The following is a 19,246-nucleotide window of genomic DNA, read 5'->3' as shown; positions in this document are numbered from 1 at the left end:
TACAGCCTTGATGTACTCCTTTTCCTATCTGGAACCAGTCTGTTGTTCCATGTCTAGTTCTAACTGTTGCTTCCTGACCTTCATACAGGTTTCTCAAGAGGCAGGTCAGGTGGTCTGGTATTCCCATCTCTTTCAGAATTTTCCAGAGTTTATTGTGATCCATGCAGTCAGAGGCTTTGACATAGTCAATAAAGCAGAAATAGATGTCTTTCTGGAACTCTCTTGCTTTTCTGATGATCCAGCGGAAGTTGACAATTTGATCTCTGGTTCCTCTGCCTTTTCCAAAACCAGCTTGAACATCTGGGTGTTCACAGTTCACATATTGCTGAACAGTATATGTTGAACAGTATATACATATATAAATATATGTATATTTACACACATTTGTTGCCCTCTTAGATAAGTGGTAGTATATTAAATACATTTTTATTCACCATGCTTTTTTTTTTTCTCTTTATTAGATTAGAATCAGTGTGTCCTCATTAAAATCAAAGCTTCATATTTTCCCTCTAAAGCAGGCTTTCTCAAATCCAGCGCTGTTGACATTTTGGGCCAGATAATTTATCTTTGTGGCAGTAATGTCCCCACATGCTGTGAACATAGGTGTAGGATATTTAGCAGCTTCCCTGGCATTTACCCATCAGATGCCAATAGAACTCCCACCCCCCGACCCCCATTGTACCAACCAAGCCTACTTCCAGACCAAATGTGCCCTGGGGGACAGAACTGCTCCCTGATGACAAGAGTGTTTCTCACATCCACTGAGGGGAGAATCTAAGCATGTCTGCAGAGACCACACGAGCCCTTTATTTCACAAGTGCACTCAGACCCCATCTCAAAGCTATGGTTGCTATTTCTGGACTTTGAATACTAAACCAGCTCTTCTCATTCTCTCCTGCCTCTTTTGCAAATTAAGGAAGGAAGGAAAAATTGTTATTGAATAATACATAAAGGAAAGAGAAGCAGTGATTTTACAGATTTCATGTAAAACTGTTCTTATTGGGAAGATTCATGTTGAAAACACCAGGAGTTACTCTGACCTTGTATAGTGACCCTTCAGTGCTAGTGTTCAGCATTTCTCACCCACGCGTGCCTGCCAGCAGGGCTTCCCCAGCCCTGAGAGCTCTAGTACCGAGGCCTGGGTGCTACAGGCACAGCCGCTCTCCTCCCACTCAGGGCAGAAGTCAGATTGTACCGGTGAGTGAGCGGAGAGAAGCCAGGGCATTTTGCCATGGGGTGATAAAATTATCCAAACTAGTATTCTAGAAAACATTCTGTGGAGCAGATGAGCACGAACCCGGAAGGCAGACTCCTTCAATGTTGAGTGTGGAGTCTGGGCCCCTGAGGTCACTGGGGTCCTCTGGAGCTGCCTTGGAGCCAGCAGCTCATCCCATCCTGTCACTCCCAGATTTCTGAGCCTCCATGGAGAAATCAGACTAGCCCCTACAGACATGATCTTGAACATTATAAGAAATCTAATAAGAAATGAGAAATTTCTTTGAAAAGTAAATGAATGGGGTTAGCAAGAATGCTTCTTATGGCAGATGAAAGTTTGAATTTATGGCCATAGACTAGCTGGAGATACAGACTCTGAGAGTTCAACCCTCCTTTTGGCTCCTGGACCGTGGGACAGCCCTCTCTGGTGCTTGACTCAGAGTGGACTCTGGTGGTAGGAGGTAAAAGCAGGGACACCTTCTCATGAGTCAACTTGGTGGCTGTTTCTCTGAATGAATTCCAGCTTGGCTCAAGGTGGTGGGCACGCCCCAGCAGACCGCTATCCTGGCCTGGTTTGGCAACCATTTAACGATACCTATTTCCTCCTCACTCTGCTAGGTGTTTATTTGTTCCCTTTGTTCATTTTGTTACTGCTAAAGATAACATATATGAGCTGTTTCCAGAAGTTCTCTGCAGCTGTGGCAGTGGCTCAGAGCACAACTGCAGGTTTGGAATGCCCACATTCCTGTGTCCAGTGAATGCTCTGGCCCTAGGGACTGAGGTTCAGTCTCCCGTCTCCCGCCCCCTCCACTTGCTGCATACAGATTATTACATTCTGAGTTTTCTCCTTCTGTGCCCACCAGGCAGATTTGTAAATTTTGAGTGTTCCAGGTCACTAGCAGTTATTGATGTTGCTTGGAGGTAGTCCGGCATTAGTGTAAGGAGGGAGTCAGTGCTGATGTGGAATTATTTGGAAAAATCAGTAGCCGTGAGTGACTTAAGCTATTCTCAGTCTCCCAAGCAGTTCTCATCTTTGCTGCTCATTCAAGGCAGGTGCTCAGAGTATGAGCCCTTCTTGAGAGGAAGGCCTTCCTGTTAGTGGGGTGTCAGAGCCCAGGGGCCATATTGAAGCATGACAGGATGCCAGCAAGTGAGGATGGCCAGGGACGGCCCGTCTTTCTACTCCCTGCTTGTCCCCAGTTTGCAGCAACACAAGAAAGCTCACCATTGGTCTCGGGGTCTCCGTGGATGTCCTCATGCTTCTGACTTCAAAATGGGCCCTGGCCGGTGCCAGCTGTGTGACCTCGTGGCCGTTGCCACACCTCTCTGTGCCCCAGCTCCCTATCTGTAAGACAGGTGTGGTGACGACGCCTACTTTGCACAGTGGGTGTGAAGGTCAGGAGGCTGGCACGTCAGAAGTACAGTGCCAGTGCCAATCTCCACCCGTGTCCTCCAGCTTACTGTTTGTACTTTCTCATGTAGTCCCCGCAGCCTGGGGAGTAGTCAGGGGCAGTAGTGTTTTAGTTTTACAGAGGAGGAAAGTGAGGTTGGGTTGGGTTTGTGAGCTTTCCTAGGTTGAATGGCTGGTAAATCACTGATCTGGGGATGAACCCAAGCCCTCCGTATCAGGGACCCCAGCTCTTGCAGAGGGGAGGGACTCGCCACTGGGCACACCTGATTCCTGTGTGACTCATCTCCAGTATTGAGTGGGGAGGGGTGGAGGCAGCACAGAGACCCTAGGGAAGAGGCCACCATAGAGCTGTCATGGATACAGAGGGCGTGGACAGGAGGTGACCAGGAGAACTCCAAAACTTTCCAAGGGACCTCACTGAAACTTGGCTTGCTTGCAGCCTCTCTCTCTCCCTGGAGGCTCAGTGTATCATTGACAGCCGGCGGCTTTGCTGTCAGGCCTGGAAATGGACTGGAACTTGATTTTAGGGCGGGCTATGGTGAGGTGGTTCAGTCACTTGTCTTAACGCAGTCAAAGCCTCCTTTGAGACATCACTGCCCTTGGCAGATCTTGGCAGGGCGTGGGTGGTGGGATACCTGAAAATATTTGTGTCTGCTGCTCAGCCAGCACTATGAAGTGGGTGGAGCAGATTGCTAGAACAGTCTGTGCTGGAGCCTTGAGGACTATGAGTCAAGAAGAGGGATTCTTAGAAGACAGAAAATAAATTACTACTTAATGAATGGTAAAAAGGGGCCCTGGATTGTTGAGGTAGACATAAATCTAAGTCAGATCAGATCTTTCTGCAGACCACATGTCGTGAGCCTCTTATTTTAGTGATGACCTGGGCAGGTAGAACGGCCCTAGTCTGTCAGCCACTTTCAGAGCCAGGGTCCTCCTAACGGGTCAGTGTGATGGCTCATGCATTCTATCTCTGTATGTGACATAAAATTCCAGGATAATATGAAAAGGTGGGAACCAATTGGAAAGTGATCAAAGACTTCTGTGTTTCTAGACTTCTCTTTTATTTCTGAAAAGCAGCTAAACTCGGTTCTACCTGTACTGAGTGACCAGACTCAGGCTGCACAGGTGCATAAGCATGAAAGCCAAGGCAAGGCCTGCAGGCCAGGCACCAGGCTGGGCTGGGGGCCTTGCTCCCGCTCTGCCGAAGGGCTCTGGGCTGCCTTCTTTTCTCATGAGATGGTTTTGATTTGTTCAAGATCCACCTTTTGGTGACGAGTTTGGGAAGGCTGTGGTTACATTTTAGATGAAAACTGCACCTGTTTCCATAGGTGTGATGCTCAGAGCCAGCGCAATGTCTGTGAGTTCCATTAGGGCTGAGTGGATTCTGGGTGGGGGGCAGGGAGGCGATTTATAGACTGAACACCAGTTTATTGGAGGCTCCTGCCTCCTGTTTGTACTTCAAGGACTCAAGTATTCCATTTCAATTTAAAAGGTAAACAGTTGTTGGTTTTTGTTTGTTTGTTTTTCGATTAAGAGATTGGGGGCTGAGGAAACAGTCTTATAATGATAACACTGGAAAAAATTGTACAGGATAGCATCTTACTATGAAATAGTGAAAACATTTAAACAAAAAATAAAACATGCGAGTGGACTGGACAGTGGTCTTGTGCTGCACAACACCTCGCCTTGTGTTCTTCCTACCAACAGAGTAGCTTTGAGGTCTGTGTGAAAGGGCACAGCTTGCTCAGGACCCCTGGGAAGGATACAGTGGCTGAGCGGAGGGCCGTGGGGTGGGGCGGCCAAGGTGTCCGTGCCATGGTCAGGCATGGTGGCTGTCTTGGGGGCAGCAGACACCCCCACTGAGGATTTGATTTTCAGGGGCAAGTGACCTGGTTGCTGTGTGTTTAAGTGGGAAGGCTGTGACTGAATGGAAAGACTTGGAGAGGATGGTCTGGGGAGTCCTGGGGAGAGTTGGGGGCTGTTTGACCCCTGCTGAAGGCAGAGGTGGTACAGCCACACATTTGGTTCACTGGATGAAGGGGAGGTGAGAAGGAGAGCATCAAAAAGGACAGGCCCAAGGGGTGTGGTTTGGGTGACTCGGTATAGACTGATGCCGGTGACTGTGGCTGGGAGCCCAGAGGGTGGGCACATGTGGAGCACGACAAGGAATTCGGCCATGGATTTGTTCAGAGATGCTGCCCAGGAGGAGCATGTAGTGTGAAAAAAGAAGGGAAGCTGAGTCACAGCCACATTAGAGGGTTGATGGAGGAGGATGGACCCGGGAAGAGGTAAGAGACAACAGTCAGAGCAGTCTGAGGGAAGAGGAGAGGGACGTGGTGATGATGATGGTGATGGGATGTGACGATGGTGTTGGTCCTGGAGGTGCTGATAATGATGGTGGTGGTGGTGATCGCAGTGGTTTGGCCTCGGTAGTGATGGTGAGGACGCAGAGGGCTGTAGCACGGTAAGCGTTTTGTGAGGGGTGGTGCTGTACAGCTCCTGAACTGCCAAGGGCTTGGAGTTTTCTTACATGGGGCACCACCCGAGACAGGTGTCCTTTGAGCAGACCTGACCTTCCCCCTGCCCAGCAGCTTCCTGGAAGCCTTTGCTTCCTATTTGGGAAGGAGAGGGAGAGGGTGAAATCTTAGCAAGACCCTGGAACAAAGGCAGAAGCAGCCCAAAATCCAACAGTATGCTTATTCCTCCTAGACTGTTCTGAGAAAATCAGGCATTTCTGTTTCTTGGTTCTGAACTTGAGGTATTGCTCATTGCCGTAGAAGGATGGAAATAACATTATTCATAATCACATTCCCAGTCAAGTAATGCACAGTAATCTTTACTAGAAACCCCAGAGGAGCACAGGCAGTGCCGCTCCTGTAGCACAGGTTTCTTCCTTGTGAGATTCTGTTGTGAGACCACCCAGCAGAGCCCCTGCTCCTCCCTGGGCACTGCTGTTATTCTCCTGCAGGCACAACAGCAGCGCCATGTGTGGCTGCACCAGATGGAGAAGGGCCTCCACTGCCCACTGAGCGTCTTGAAGCAGAGTCACTCCTCCCCCCCCCCCCCCCCACCGCCCCCACGCTGCATGCCTCTGGAATCTGCAGGAGGAGGGTCCGCCTCCGCAGGGAAGGCAGAGTCTGCTTAGGCTTTGTTAGCATTTAGAGTTAGCTGGAGACAGTCCTGGAAGGAAGTGAAGTCTGGAGCCCCATCCCCTTCACTAAGCCCAGGGCCAGTTTTCCTTTCCTCCTTCCTCCTGTTGTTCTATCTTCTGTTCTCTTCCTTTTTCACATCCCCAAAAATTTCCACTGTTGTATTTTGTTCTGTCTCGAGATTTGGACTTACAGTAGCAGTGCCCAGCACAACAGGCAGTATTTCAGAGACTTGCATTGTCATTTAATACGCCCAGCTACAGTTGCCACAAATCTCCCAAATGGTGAGATGCTTCCTGTGCCTCGGCACTCCCTCCAGCCGCGGAGCCATTATCCCGGGCATTCTCGTTTTGAAACAAAACCTTAACATGGTGTGGTGACATTTAATTTAGTGCTTCTCATTTCAAAGCCCTTAAAAATATTAATTAATTCCCATAAAGCCCCAGGAGGCATATTATTAATATCTGTAGTGCCTTTCATGCTGGTCCATTAATGTGTCCTTTCTGGGTGATAGGTAAGAAAATGAGACTGAATCATTTTTTGCATCCCACAGGAGAAGACCTTGATGGAGCCAAGGTCAGAAATAACGAATCCCCAACTTTACTGATGTCTCCGAGTAATGTCAACCCCGTGACCTTGTGTGTGGTAGGGGAGAACAACACTCTTGTTTAGGACTAACCTCGGGGGACACTGAATGGTCTTTCAGTGGAGCCAGGACTTCACATATCCTAGCTGGATAGCTGTGCGGAGGGGGCAGACTCAGGTTCTCTTGGTGTCAGCACAGTTTCTAATGAAATAAAATCAGTGTTCGTAACATTGTGACTGCATGAGGAAACATGTTTGGACCAAATTCTGGACTCTGTAGTAGCTCCCTGGTGGGCTGGTCTCTCTGGGCCCCGATCCTCACTTGATTCCTTATAGAGGCCCAGAGGAGGTTGAAATGTCAGTGAGCAGGACCCCTCATACCTCTCCTTTCAGTGTTTTCCTGAGTGTTCTGGCATGTTTATTTTCCATGCAAACTTCAGTAGCAGCTCCGTGAAATAGTTTGTTGTTTTATTTGTTGGGAACATGTGGACTCTTAACCTGGGGAGAACTGATGTCTTAAGAATGTGGGTGTACATGGAATATTACTCAGCTGTCAAAAAGAATTCATTTGAATCAGTCCTAATGAGATGGATGAAACTGGAGCCCATTATACAGAGTGAAGTAAGCCAGAAAGATAAAGAACATTACAGCATACTAACACATATATATGGAATTTAGAAAGATGGTAATGATAACCCTATATGCAAAACAGAAAAAGAGACACAGAAATACAGAACAGACTTTTGAACTCTGTGGGAGAATGTGAGGGTGGGATGTTTCAAAAGAACAGCATGTATACTATCTATGGTGAAAGAGATCACCAGCCCAGGTGGGATGCATGAGACAAGTGCTCGGGCCTGGTGCACTGGGAAGACCCAGAGGAGTCGGGTGAAGAGGGAGGTGGGAGGGGGGATCGGGATGGGGAATAAGTGTAAATCTATGGCTGATTCATATCAATGTATGACAAAACCCACTGAAATGTTGTGAAGTAATTAGCCTCCAACTAATAAAAAAATTTAAAAAAATTAAAAAAAAAAAAAAAAAAGAATGTGGGTGTATCTTCCCCAGGCTGGGAGTATCTTCAGTTTGTTCATGCTTCCTTCTGTTTTCCAGGAGAGTTTTATAAAATTTCCTTCTCAGATTTTTGTGCATTTCTTGTTAAGTTTAATCTTCTTTGTTGCTTTAAAAGTGGGAGTTCCTTACAGTTGTGTCCTTTAACCATCTATCGATTGTGTGTATATGTATGTGTATATGGCTACTGATTTCTGTGTATTCTTTAGGTTCATCAGCAAGGGTCCAGGCAGGAGTAGTGGCAGGTGGCCAAGCTGGGCGAATATGACTAAGCAAGAGGGGCATTCTGCGTTCTTACCTTGTCTTTTTGAAACTATTCTCCCCTGCCGCTGTATATATTACAGCTTTCTGTGTTTAAGTAAGTTGTCTCTTCCACATTCCAGTGTTCCAAAGAGATTTAATGCTTCTAAGAAATATTTTTGATATCACAGTGGTGCTACCTTTTACTCATGTTACTGTGTGGCAGGCATTACTTATTTATCTCATGGGATCTTCGCAATAAATATTTGTGCAGTAAATGAATGTTCACAATCTCTCTGTGAAGTAGGCATCATCCCAGCTGGAGATGGAGAGACATGAGGTCATTTGTGCAGTGTCCATTCAGTGCAAACTCGGAGTAAAGGATGGAGTTTTAGTTTTACATATTCCCATGAATCCATGATAAGTTTCTTAATTTTTGTCTCCTGCAACAGGCACGGTACAAACAGAGCCTTGATCCGACTGTGGATGAAGTGAAGAAGCTTTGCACATCTTTACGCCGAAATGCCAAGGAGGAGCGGGTCCTCTTCCACTACAACGGCCATGGGGTGCCCAGGCCCACCGTGAATGGCGAGATCTGGGTCTTCAACAAGGTGGGTGCACCATAAAAGATTCCTGTGAACCCAATTCGTTTATCTTTTTACAAGAATCTGTAAGTTTTGGTGGTTGGCTGCAGATCCTGTTCACCTGTAGCTTCTGTGGAGCCATCAAAAGTTAATTCATTTCCACAAAACCAAATGCAAGTGCCTTCCGGTTTCTGGGTTGGCCACATAGGCTCCCCCTCTTGCAGTGGTGTTTCCTGTTTTTCACTTAGGTTGTGTGTCTTTTTCTTACTTATTTGAAGGAATTCTTTGTATTCTAGACAGAAACCCTTTACCATTTTTGTCAGTTGCAAATGTCCCTGAGTTTATGGCTTGGTTTCTGGGTTTGTCTATTTGCTTCTGTTCTCTTGCGATGAAAGTGGACGGGCTTTCTTTATTTTGAAGTGGCTCCTATTCAGTCTTTCCTTAGGATGTGGGCATTTTGTATCTTCTTGAAGACGACTTTCCTTATGCCACAGTCACCGAAATATTCCATGTGTTCTTTCAGAAGTGTATTTTTGTCCATTAATTTGGGTCTTTAATCTACCTGGAACTAATTTTTGCACATACTTTTAAGTAGGGTTTCAAATCGTTTTTCTTTTTCAAGTGGATACCATTACCATTTAATGCCAGCTTTGGACTCAGTCAGGTTTCCTTAGTGAGTAGGTGTGTTTCCGAGCTCTCTGTTCTGTTCCGTGGGTCTCTCTTTATGCCAGTTAGCTGTTTTAATCAGTTAGGTTTTCAGTGATTCCTGATACTTGGGAAGGTGAGTTTCCCTGCTTTATTCTTTTTGGTCTGTTGATCTTCCGTGAAAATACCCAATCTTTTTACAAATCAGTAGATTAAATGGTGTGGGGGCGTGGAACTCAACATCTTTATATTGTTGAGTTTTCCAAACTCTGCTCTTTCATAGTGTGTATCAATGGTATCTTATAATTTCATAAGGGTTTTATCATTTTTTAGATTTATTCCTAGATACTTTATATTTTTTTGACGTGGTTACAGATTTTTAAACATTATGTTTTGTGAGTTTTTATCAGGGTATGTGGCAAGGCAGTTGATTTTTTGTACATTTATTTTATGTCTGCTAATTTGCTAATTAGCCTACCCCTGGTGGCTCAGACGGTAAAGCATCTGCCTGCAATGCAGGAGACCCGGGTTCTATCCCCGAGTCAGGAAGATCCTCTGAAGAAGGAAATGGCAACCCACTCCAGTATTCTTGCCTGGAAAATTCCATGGACAGAGGAGACTGGTGGGCTATGGTCCATGAGGTCGCAGAGTCGGACATGACTGAGCGACTTCACTTTCTTTCTTTCTAATTTGCTGTTCTCTCATTGATCCTAATGATTTGTACATATTTAAAAATTTCTTAACAGACTACCATGTGGTTTGCAAATCACAGCAGTTTACTTTCCTTCCAGTCTAGCTGTTTATTGTTTGTATCTTTCTGTGCTACCAGCACCTCCCAGAGAGTAGAGTGGTGGCTGCATGTCCTTGTCTCATTCCTCATTTTGAAAGGAGTGCATCCTCTATATCAGTGTATGATATTCACTATAGATATTTGTAAAAAGAATAAGAAATAAGAAAAGCCCTTATCGGATTAAAAGGTGCCCATCTCAGTGGAGATACAGATGTAAAGAATGGACTTGTGGACACAGTGGGGGAGGGAGTGAGTGGGACGAATGGAGAAAGTAGCATCAACATATATACATAGCCATGTGTAAAGTGGATAGTTGGTGAGAAGTTGCTGTATCACACAGGGTGCCCAGTCTGGCAATCTGTGATGACCTAGAGAGGTGGGAATGGGGGAAGGGAGGGAGGCCCAAGAGGGAGGGGTTACATGTATAATTGTGACCAATTCCCTCATAACTCAGTTGGTAAATTATCTGCCTGTAATACAGGAGACCTGGGTTTGATCCCCTGGAGAAGGATATGGCAACTCACTCCAGTATTCTTGCCTGGAGAATCCCGTGGACCGAGGAGCCTCGTGGCCTACAGTCTGTGGGGTCGCAAGAGTCGGACACGACTTAGCGACTAAAGCACCATGTTGTATGGTAGAAATGAACACAGCGTTATAAAAGTATTTTTAAAAAGATGTCTTTCTATTCCTAGTTTATTTTTTCAAGTCATCAATAGATGTTGCTTTTCCCCCCAAGCCATTTTGTATATATGTGTTAGATGATGGTATGATTTTTCTCCTTTAAACTTGAAATGCATTGAAAGATATATGATTTTCTAGTATTAAATATACCTTTCCTCTGTGGGATAACCTAGTGTGTCTTGATCAATTATATGTTTTATATAGGGGTTAAATATGTTGTTTGTATCATATTGTCTCTATAGTTTTACCTTTTCCAGCATATCATATAGTTAGAACCATATAGAATGCAGTGTTTTAAAACTGGCTTTTTTCAATTAGGAGTATACATTCAAATTTCCTTCATGTCTTTTCATGGCTAGAGAGCTCATTTTCTTTTTACCACTGAAAAAGATTGCACTATTTGGATGTACCACTAGTGAAGGACATCCTGGTTGCTTCCAGTTTTGGGGAATTGTAAATAATGCTGTTCTAAACTTTTGTGTGGATTTTTGTATAGACGTAAGATGTCTTCTCATTTGGGTAAATACCTAAGAGAGCCTCTGCTAGACTAGCTGTTATGTTTAGCATTCTAAGAAATTGGCAAACCCTGTTCCAAAGCGGCTGCGTCATTTGTATTCCCACCAGCAATAAATGGTAGTTCCTATTGCTCCACATCCTCCTTGACATTTGTTGTTGCCAGTGTTTTGGATTTTAGCCATTCTAATTAGGTACATCGTGGTATCTCCCTTTAATTTGCAATTGCTTAATGACATACGATGTTGAGCATCTTTTCATATGCTTGGCTGCCATCTGTATATTTTCTTAGGTGGGGTTTCCATATCTTTTGCCCACTTTTATCAACTCATAGGGCTACTGGTTTTCTCACTTAGTTTTAAGAGTTCCTTTTATATTTGGGTACAAGTCCTTTATCAGATATTCATTTTTAAAAGAGTCCCTCTCATTCTGTGACTTGTGTTTCCATTTTCTGAACAGTGGACATTGACTTTTTGGAGTCCAGACCAGTTATCCTCTAGAACGTCCCTCATTCTTTGTGTTTCATAAGTTTATGTTGCACCGAATAAGAAGCAAGATCACACTTTCTGCTGTCAGCAAGGGATGCACTTTATTTTTTTTTTTAATATTTATGTTTATTTATTTATTTTGGTTGTACCAGGTCTTATTTGTGGCACATAGGATCTTTGATCTTCATTGCAGATGCAGGTTCTTTTTATTTGCAGCTTGTGAACTCTTGGTCGTAACATGTGGGATCTAGTTCCCTCCCCAAGGATTGAACCCACGCCCTCTACATTGGGAGCTCAGAGTCTTAGCCACTGGACTGACCACCAGGGCAGTCCTGAGAGATGCTTGAATGTAAAAAGGTGTATCACAGAAGACTAGCTGGAAGAGAGCCAAAGTGGCCGTATTACTAATAAGAAAATAGACTTTGAGACAAGGAGTTTCGCCAGAGATGAAGAGAGACATTGCAACAGACAAGTCAGGCCATCAGGAAGATATAACTATCCTGAATGCATAGATAGCTAATAGAGTTTAAGATACATAAAGCAAGATTGTCAGGACCAATTAGAGAAAGAAACATATCCAATATTTGAGTAACAATCTGGCAGTAATTGATAGGTTAAAACCAATATTAAAATTGATAATTAAAAACTTTCTCACAAAGAAAACTCCAGACGTGGTATATTTTCCTAATTAAAAAAAAAAATCACTTAAAAGACCATCAGTTGCTCTGATTCAGTTAACAGAACCCTACACCCAATGCCCATAGAACACGAGAAAGGCCTGTGCTGCCTTACAAAAATAAATGTTTCAGTAAAGTTTGAAGAGCTGAAATCATACAGGGTCTGTTCTTCGACCACAGACTCTGAAATTGTATGCTACCTAGAAAATCCTCAAGTATTTTGAAATTAAATAATACATGTATCAAAAAAGGTATGACAGGGGAAAATGAAAATAATTCAGACTAAACAGTAATGAAAAGATGACTTGTCAAAACTTGTGGGATACAGCTACAGCAGTGCTTATATAAAAATGTATAGCCTTATTAAATTCTTATACAGAAAGAAAGACTTAAAAATATAAATGTCTACCTTAAACTGGAAAATGTTGAGCAATTGAAACTCAAAGGAAGTAAAAGGAAGAAATAATAAAGGGCACAAATCAGTAAACAGAGACCAGGTGGTACCGAAAGTTAACAGAGCTAAAGTTTTGTTTTTGGAAAACATCTGTAAATTAACAAGTCTACGTAGCAAAAAAAAAAAAAAGAGAAAAGACAACATTTAGGAATGAAAGATATCGCCACATATTCTATAGACATTGAAAAGATAAGAAAATGTTAATAATTTATACCAATACATTGAACAACTTAGATGGAAAATGCCTTTTAAAATACAGCTTTCCAAAAGTGACCCAAAATGAGGTCAAAAATCTGAATAGCTCTATGTCAATCAAAGAAATTGAATTTGTAGTTAAAACCTTTCTTACATGTCAACTCTTGGATGAATGGATATTTTTATATAAGAATCATCAGCAAAGTGTTTCCTGATCATTACACATAAAATGTTAAGTCATGGGTGGAAAAAAGGAAGTGTTCTCCGTGATCCATAGGAAAAACAGGTAACACTCAAACTGGAAAGTGAATGTTCTCTGTTTGCCCCAGCATTTGCACTGTCTACACCAGGGTTTCTTAAACTATAGTAGCAGCAATATTCTTGGAGTTTATGATACATGCAGATTATCAAACCCTACTGAAGACTTAGGGAAGCCTATTCCAGGGAGGGACCCAGAGATCCGCATTTTAACGAGCCCTTTAGGCCATCCTAATGCACATTCATTTGAGAACTCTTCCTCCATAAATCTGGTTTTCAAATATAGAATATCTGAGAAATCAGTCAAGATATGGTCTAAAGTTTTACGTCTCAGCATCAAGAAAATGGTATTAAAAAAAAAAAAACTTTAAAGTTCTTAGAAAGAGATCATCCAAAGTTTGCTAACTCTTCTCCTGAAGAAATAGAATTTTTTCTGATGGTCTTCAGCCATTGCAAACATAAACAAAGATGCTAGAAAGATCAAATTTACAGTAAAATTACCATCTTTTTTCAAGGAGGGGGACTGCTGTACTCTCAGTATTGATAAAGCAACAATTGTAATAAATGTTAAATGTGGTCTGGCACAAATATTGATTCCAAAAAATCACAAATAAATCCTTTTGATAATAGGACATTTAAAAACCTTTATGATCCATTTTTGAACAGACTCAGTAATGAACTATATACTAAACCAGAATAAGAGATATCTGATAGTGGTGTGCAGTTTTTCCAAACCAATACATTCTTAAATAACATTTTAAAATACATATTTAAATAACATTTATTTAAAATTACTCATTAGGTAAAGAATTATTGAGCTGAACTTCCAGATGTTCAAGCTGGTTTTAGAAAAGGCAGAGGAACCAGAGATCAAATTGCCAACTTCCGCTGGATCATCGAAAAAGCAAGAGAGTTCCAGAAAAACATCTATTTCTGCTTTATTGACTATGTCAAAGCCTTTGACTGTGTGAATCACAATAAACTCTGGAAAATTCTGAAAGAGAGGGGAATACCAGACCATCTGACCCACCTCTTGAGAAACCTATATGCAGATCAGGAAGCAACAGTTAAAACTGGACATGGAACAACAGACTGGTTCCAGATAGGAAAAGGAGTACGTCAAGGCTGTATATTGTCACCCTGCTTATTTCACTTATATGCAGAGTACATCATGAGAAATGCTGGGCTGGAAGAAGCACAAGGTGGAATCAAGATTGCCGGGAGAAATATCAATAACCTCAGATATGCAGATGACACCACCCTTATGGCAGAAAGTGAAGAAGAACTGAAGAGCCTCTTGATGAAAATGAAAGAGGAGGGTGAAAAAGTTGGCTTAAAGCTCAACATTCAGAAAACTAAGATCATGGCATCTGGTCCCATCACTTCATGGAAAATAGATGGGGAAACAGTGGAAGCAGTGTAAGACTTTATTTTTCTGGGCTCCAAAATCACTGCAGATGGTGATTGCAGCCATGAAATTAAAAGATGCTTACTCCTTGGAAGGAAAGTGATGACCAACCTAGACAGCATATTAAAGAGCAGAAACATTACTTTGCCAACAAAGGTCCGTCTGCTCAAGGCTATGGAATTTCCAGTGGTCATGTATGGATGTGAGAGTTGGACTGTGAAGAAAGCTGAGCACTGAAGAATTGATACTTTTGAACTGTGGTGTTGGAGAAGACTCTTGAGAGTCCCTTGGACTGCAAGGAGATCCAGCCAGTCCATCCTAAAGGAGATCAGTCCTGGGCGTTCATTGGAAGGACTGATGCTGAGGCTGAAACTCCAGTACTTTGGCCACATCATGTGAAGAGTTGACTCATTGGAAAAGACCCTGATGCTGGGAGGGATTGGGGACAGGAGGAGAAGGGGACGACAGAGGATGAGATGGTTGGATGGCATCACAGACTTGATGGACATGAGTTTGAGTGGGCTCCGGGAGTTGGTGATGAACAGGGAGGACTGGCAAGCTGCAATTCATGGGGTCACAAAGAGTCGGACACGACTGAGCAACTGAACTGACCTTGACTGAATAAAGGAAAGAGGGCTTCCTTGGTGGCTTAGTGGTAAAGATTCCACCTGCCAATGCAGGAGATGCAGGTTCAATCTCTGGGTCAGGAAGATCCCCTGGAGAAGGAAATAGCAACCCATTCCAATATTTTTGCCTGGGAAATCCCACGGACAGAGGAGCTTGGCAGGCTTTAGTCCATGGGGTCGAAAAGAGTTGGACACAACTTAATGACTAAACAACAATAAAGGAAAGGCAGAGAAAGTACCAACAAAACCAATAAACCTTCAGCCTTAAGGGTTTTAAGGAGTTTGCTTGTGTTTCAAACCCTGGAGTATTTGATTCACAAGTGCCACTGCCCCATACCTAACATCTCTGGGCCATCACCTCCCGCTGCTGGTTCTTTCAGAAGGAAGATGAATCCTCTGCTAACCCATGTTCCCCTGCTCTCGTTGGAGAATAGCCACATGCAGATGCCTTTACCATCCAGAGAAAGCCAGGGTGACACATCCAGATGCGCCTGTGCTTCCTGTCTGTGAGGTCAGAGGAAACATGCACCCTTGGGGACTTTACCAGAAAACCCTTAGGTGGATGCCATTTTATGCTGACTAAGACTTCTGACTCACATTTTGAGTTTTTTGGCAGATGTATAGACCTTCCTCAGCGTTCCGGTGGGGTTATGTCCCATAAGCCCATCATACCTGGAAATACCAAAAGCTGAAAACGCATTTGCTGCACCTAACCTAGGGCTTCCCAGGTGACTCAGTGATAAAGAATCCATCAGCCAACAGAAGGGTTGTTTGTGTCCCGGGTAATTGTAAGTGTATCAGTTGTTCACCCTCCTGATCATGGGCTAATTGGGAGGTGTGCTCACTGCCGCTGCCCAGCATCAAGGAGTGCATGTCACTAGCCCAGAAAAAAATCGACATTCAAAGTATAGTTTCTACTGTATGGATGTCACTTTGCCCCAGTGTAAAGTCAAAAACTCATGAGTTGAACCGTTGGGAGTTAGGGGCTGTCTGAACTTAGAATCTGCTCAGAGATGGAGAGCCGCTTCTTGGGAGGTGGCTGGCTTTACCTGGAGAACAAAGTGCACCTCCTCCCAGCTCTTGTCCAGGGGCTTGGTGCTCTGCTGCCTCTGTGGTTGACTCAGCTGCGATGACAGTCTGATGAAGCATGTGGCTTTTTTTTTTTTTTTTTGATGTTTAATATAACCTGACAGCTAAAATGGAGTGTAATGAATAAATTATCTAAAACCTATTTCTTTTTCTTTGTTTGAAATGAAAACATGGCCTTGGATATGTGTTTTTCAAGAAAAAGGAGAGATGCTTTGATTAGGAATTCTCTGTACTTGTTTTTGGTGGGGGAGAAACTAAACCATTGCCTGAAAGGCCCTGGAGTGTTCCAGGTGGCCTTCGGTGCGGGGGATTTTGACTTCTCCAGCTTGTGTAGGTTGGTTCAGCCTAGAAGACATAGGGATATTGCACGGGATAGAAATAGTTGCACTTTGAGTGTTGTTTCTGTCCTCCACTCACTTGCTGTAGCCAGCATCCTGCTGGCTGCCCTTTGCAGGTTTGCAGAACTGTGATTCTGGCCTGAAGCTTGACAGACTCCCCAGGATCCTTCCGAGATGGGAAATGAGATCCACCTGCTCATGTTCTAATAAGGATTAGTTCTCAAAGGCCACTTTCCTCCTTGCGGTTTAATAGAGTTGATTTTGTATCCCTCCAGGGACGCAGACTTCCAAGTTTTACAGGCTTACTAAACTGCAGAATATGCCTCCTGCTTTAAATGAAATTGTCTCTCATCAAAGGCAGAGGTTCTCCTCAAGGGAGGTTTTCCTCCCTCTCAGGGGCACATTTAAATGTCCAGAGATCTTTTGGTGGCTTCCCTGGTGGCTCAGCAGTAAAGAACCCGCCTGCAATTCAGGAGAAGTGGGTCTGATTCCTGGGTTGGGAAGATTCCCTGGAGAAGGAAATGGCAACTCACTCCAGTATTCTTGCCTGGGAAATCCCATGGATGAAGGAGCCTGGTGGGCTACAGTCCACGGGGTCACAGAAGTTGGAAACAACTTAGCAACTAAACTACCACCACCACTGCCAGAAACCTTTTGGTTGTCGTGACTGGCAGAGAGGGGTAAGTGCCGTTAGACGGTAGTGGGTTGAGGCCAGGGATGCTGCCAGGCGTGGCAGAGCCTGGGATGGGCCCCACACCAAGTGGCCAGCCCCAAACGCCCACAGTGCTGGGGTGCCTCCACCTCAGCTATAAGGCCCTTTCTCCTCAACTGGCATTCCAGAGGCTGCACCCACCACGCAGCCCATCTGTTTGGAGGAATGGATCCAAGCCATTCTCTGTGGCCAAGCATCCCTGTGGACAACCTAGGGTGCCAGCCCCTCTCACAACTAAAAATCATGAGGCTGAAGACCAATTGTGAAAGCTCCTTGCATGCTGTCCCTTGGACAGCATTAGAGAATGGAGACAGTTCTGCCCTACAGTGGGGCTCAGTGGCTGACAACTTCACTTGAACCATTTCAGTGGCAGCCAGAGGCACAGGGAATGGAAGGGAAAATGCTTAACAGGTTTCCTGATGAATTAGTTCATTATTTTAGTGGATCACCATTAATTACCTTTGTATCTCAGAAATTTAAAAAGTAACTTGATTTTGGGGAAATATAAAAATTACATTTTAGTTACAAAGGCCAGACTTCAGAACTCAACATGTTAAAATATATTTTATTTCGTGCTTCTTCCCTATCTTTGGGTCTTGTGGGGCTGTACCTAGAAGGCAGCAAAGATGACAGCATCACCCTTTCCCGACAGTCGTGGGGATGAAGGGGTGGCAGGAAGGGGGTCAGAACTGCCCCAGTCGTCTGCGGCCACTCGTCCCTGAGCTAGAACCTTGTGGGAAGCAGGTAAACAGCAGAGTGTGGCTGGTATATAAAAATGCGATGGTTTCCTAGGCTGGTGCTAAAATCCTTTCTCCTTTCAGTGTAGGGGTGTTCCTGCCTACTTAACAGGTTCATTTTCAACATCCCACCCCTCACGCCCCCCACCCCCCCATAGCAGCGGGACCTGCATGTCAGCAAGGGAGGGAGGCTGCTGGCGAGAGGGCTGGAGAGGATTGCCCTCCCTGCTGTGTCCAGGGAGGCACTGATTCATGTCTGCTCTGTTCAGTGTGGCTTAGCTGAAGCCTTTTTACTTATACAGATAACATGTGATACCTTCTGGTTATGAAACACTTAATGAACGTACATTATAGTGAACCCCAGAGCTTACCCTTTTCCTCCCTCCTTTTAGTAGTTATGTACATTTTGTCTTTTAAAAAATACAAGTAATTTCTATTCTAAAATGTTCCAAGAGAAAAGAGGTCTTAAAAGAAATAGATGTGACACTTTCTTACCAGCCCCCACTCCCCTGTCACCTCCCGAGTCAGAGAAAGCAGCCCTTAGCTGTTCCATGTTCTTTCAGCACCATTTATAGGACCTTTCCCTTAGCACATGCCTGCTGAGTTCTTATTCCATTCAACTTACGTGCTGGGGATGTGGTGCTTTACACACAAAATGGGATCATATTATATATGAGGTTCTAATACTTGCATTTTAAAAATCATTACAAGCCTCTGACATCTCTCCATGTCAGTGCCTATAAATAACCTTGCATGATGTTCCATAGTATGGGCCCCTTTTGCTTAATGATCCTTTCATATTGGATATATTAGGATCCAAGGTTGTCTGTGACAGTCCCTCTGGGCCATCTGGGCCTGCTGTGGCATTGTCTCATGACACCGGGCCCAAGTCCTTCCATCACACCACTCTGCAGTCCCCCTGGACGGTCAAAGGTGGATGGCCTGGCATGTTTGCGTTTCTTCCCTGGAAGGGAAAGAGGAGGTGAGCATTAGGGCAGCACTTATAATTTGGAGACATTTCTGATCATGTCCCACAGGTCAGAATTGGGCTGCAAGATCAGACTTAGCTTCAGAGGAAACTGGGAACAGTACTCAGCTAAACTTGGTTGATGATGAAGAGGGTAAAAAATGGGTTGTCTTTTCCACAGTAGCATGTAGACAGCTTACAGGGTTTTACCAATGAAAGTATCAGAGATCCCTGTACATACAAATGCAAGTATTTCTATAAGATGGACACCTAGAAGTGAAAGGCATGTACATTAAAAAATTTTAAGAACCACCCAAAGTGCCTTCCCAAAAAATCTTCCTAAATTTATACTACAGCAATGATGAGCTGGGGCCCTGTTGAACATCCTGGTCAACATGGGGCTTTATTTATCT

At 44.1% G+C, this 19,246-nt stretch overlaps 1 protein-coding gene across 2 annotated transcripts in view; it reads left to right on the top strand.

The window, feature by feature from the left end:
* The window catches only part of RPTOR (regulatory associated protein of MTOR complex 1), a 315,748-nt gene that overhangs the window by 120,153 nt on the left and 176,349 nt on the right, over positions 1-19,246 (top strand). For both annotated transcript variants that reach the window (XM_043905267.1, XM_043905266.1), the window contains exon 4: positions 8,124-8,282. In XM_043905267.1, the coding sequence (XP_043761202.1) occupies positions 8,124-8,282 (159 nt within the window). The remainder of the gene's footprint in view (positions 1-8,123; positions 8,283-19,246) is intronic.

Source organism: Cervus elaphus, chromosome 5, assembly GCF_910594005.1.
Source record: "Cervus elaphus chromosome 5, mCerEla1.1, whole genome shotgun sequence".
NCBI lineage: Eukaryota > Metazoa > Chordata > Mammalia > Artiodactyla > Cervidae > Cervus > Cervus elaphus.
This window is presented reverse-complemented; position numbering and strand designations above follow the sequence as displayed.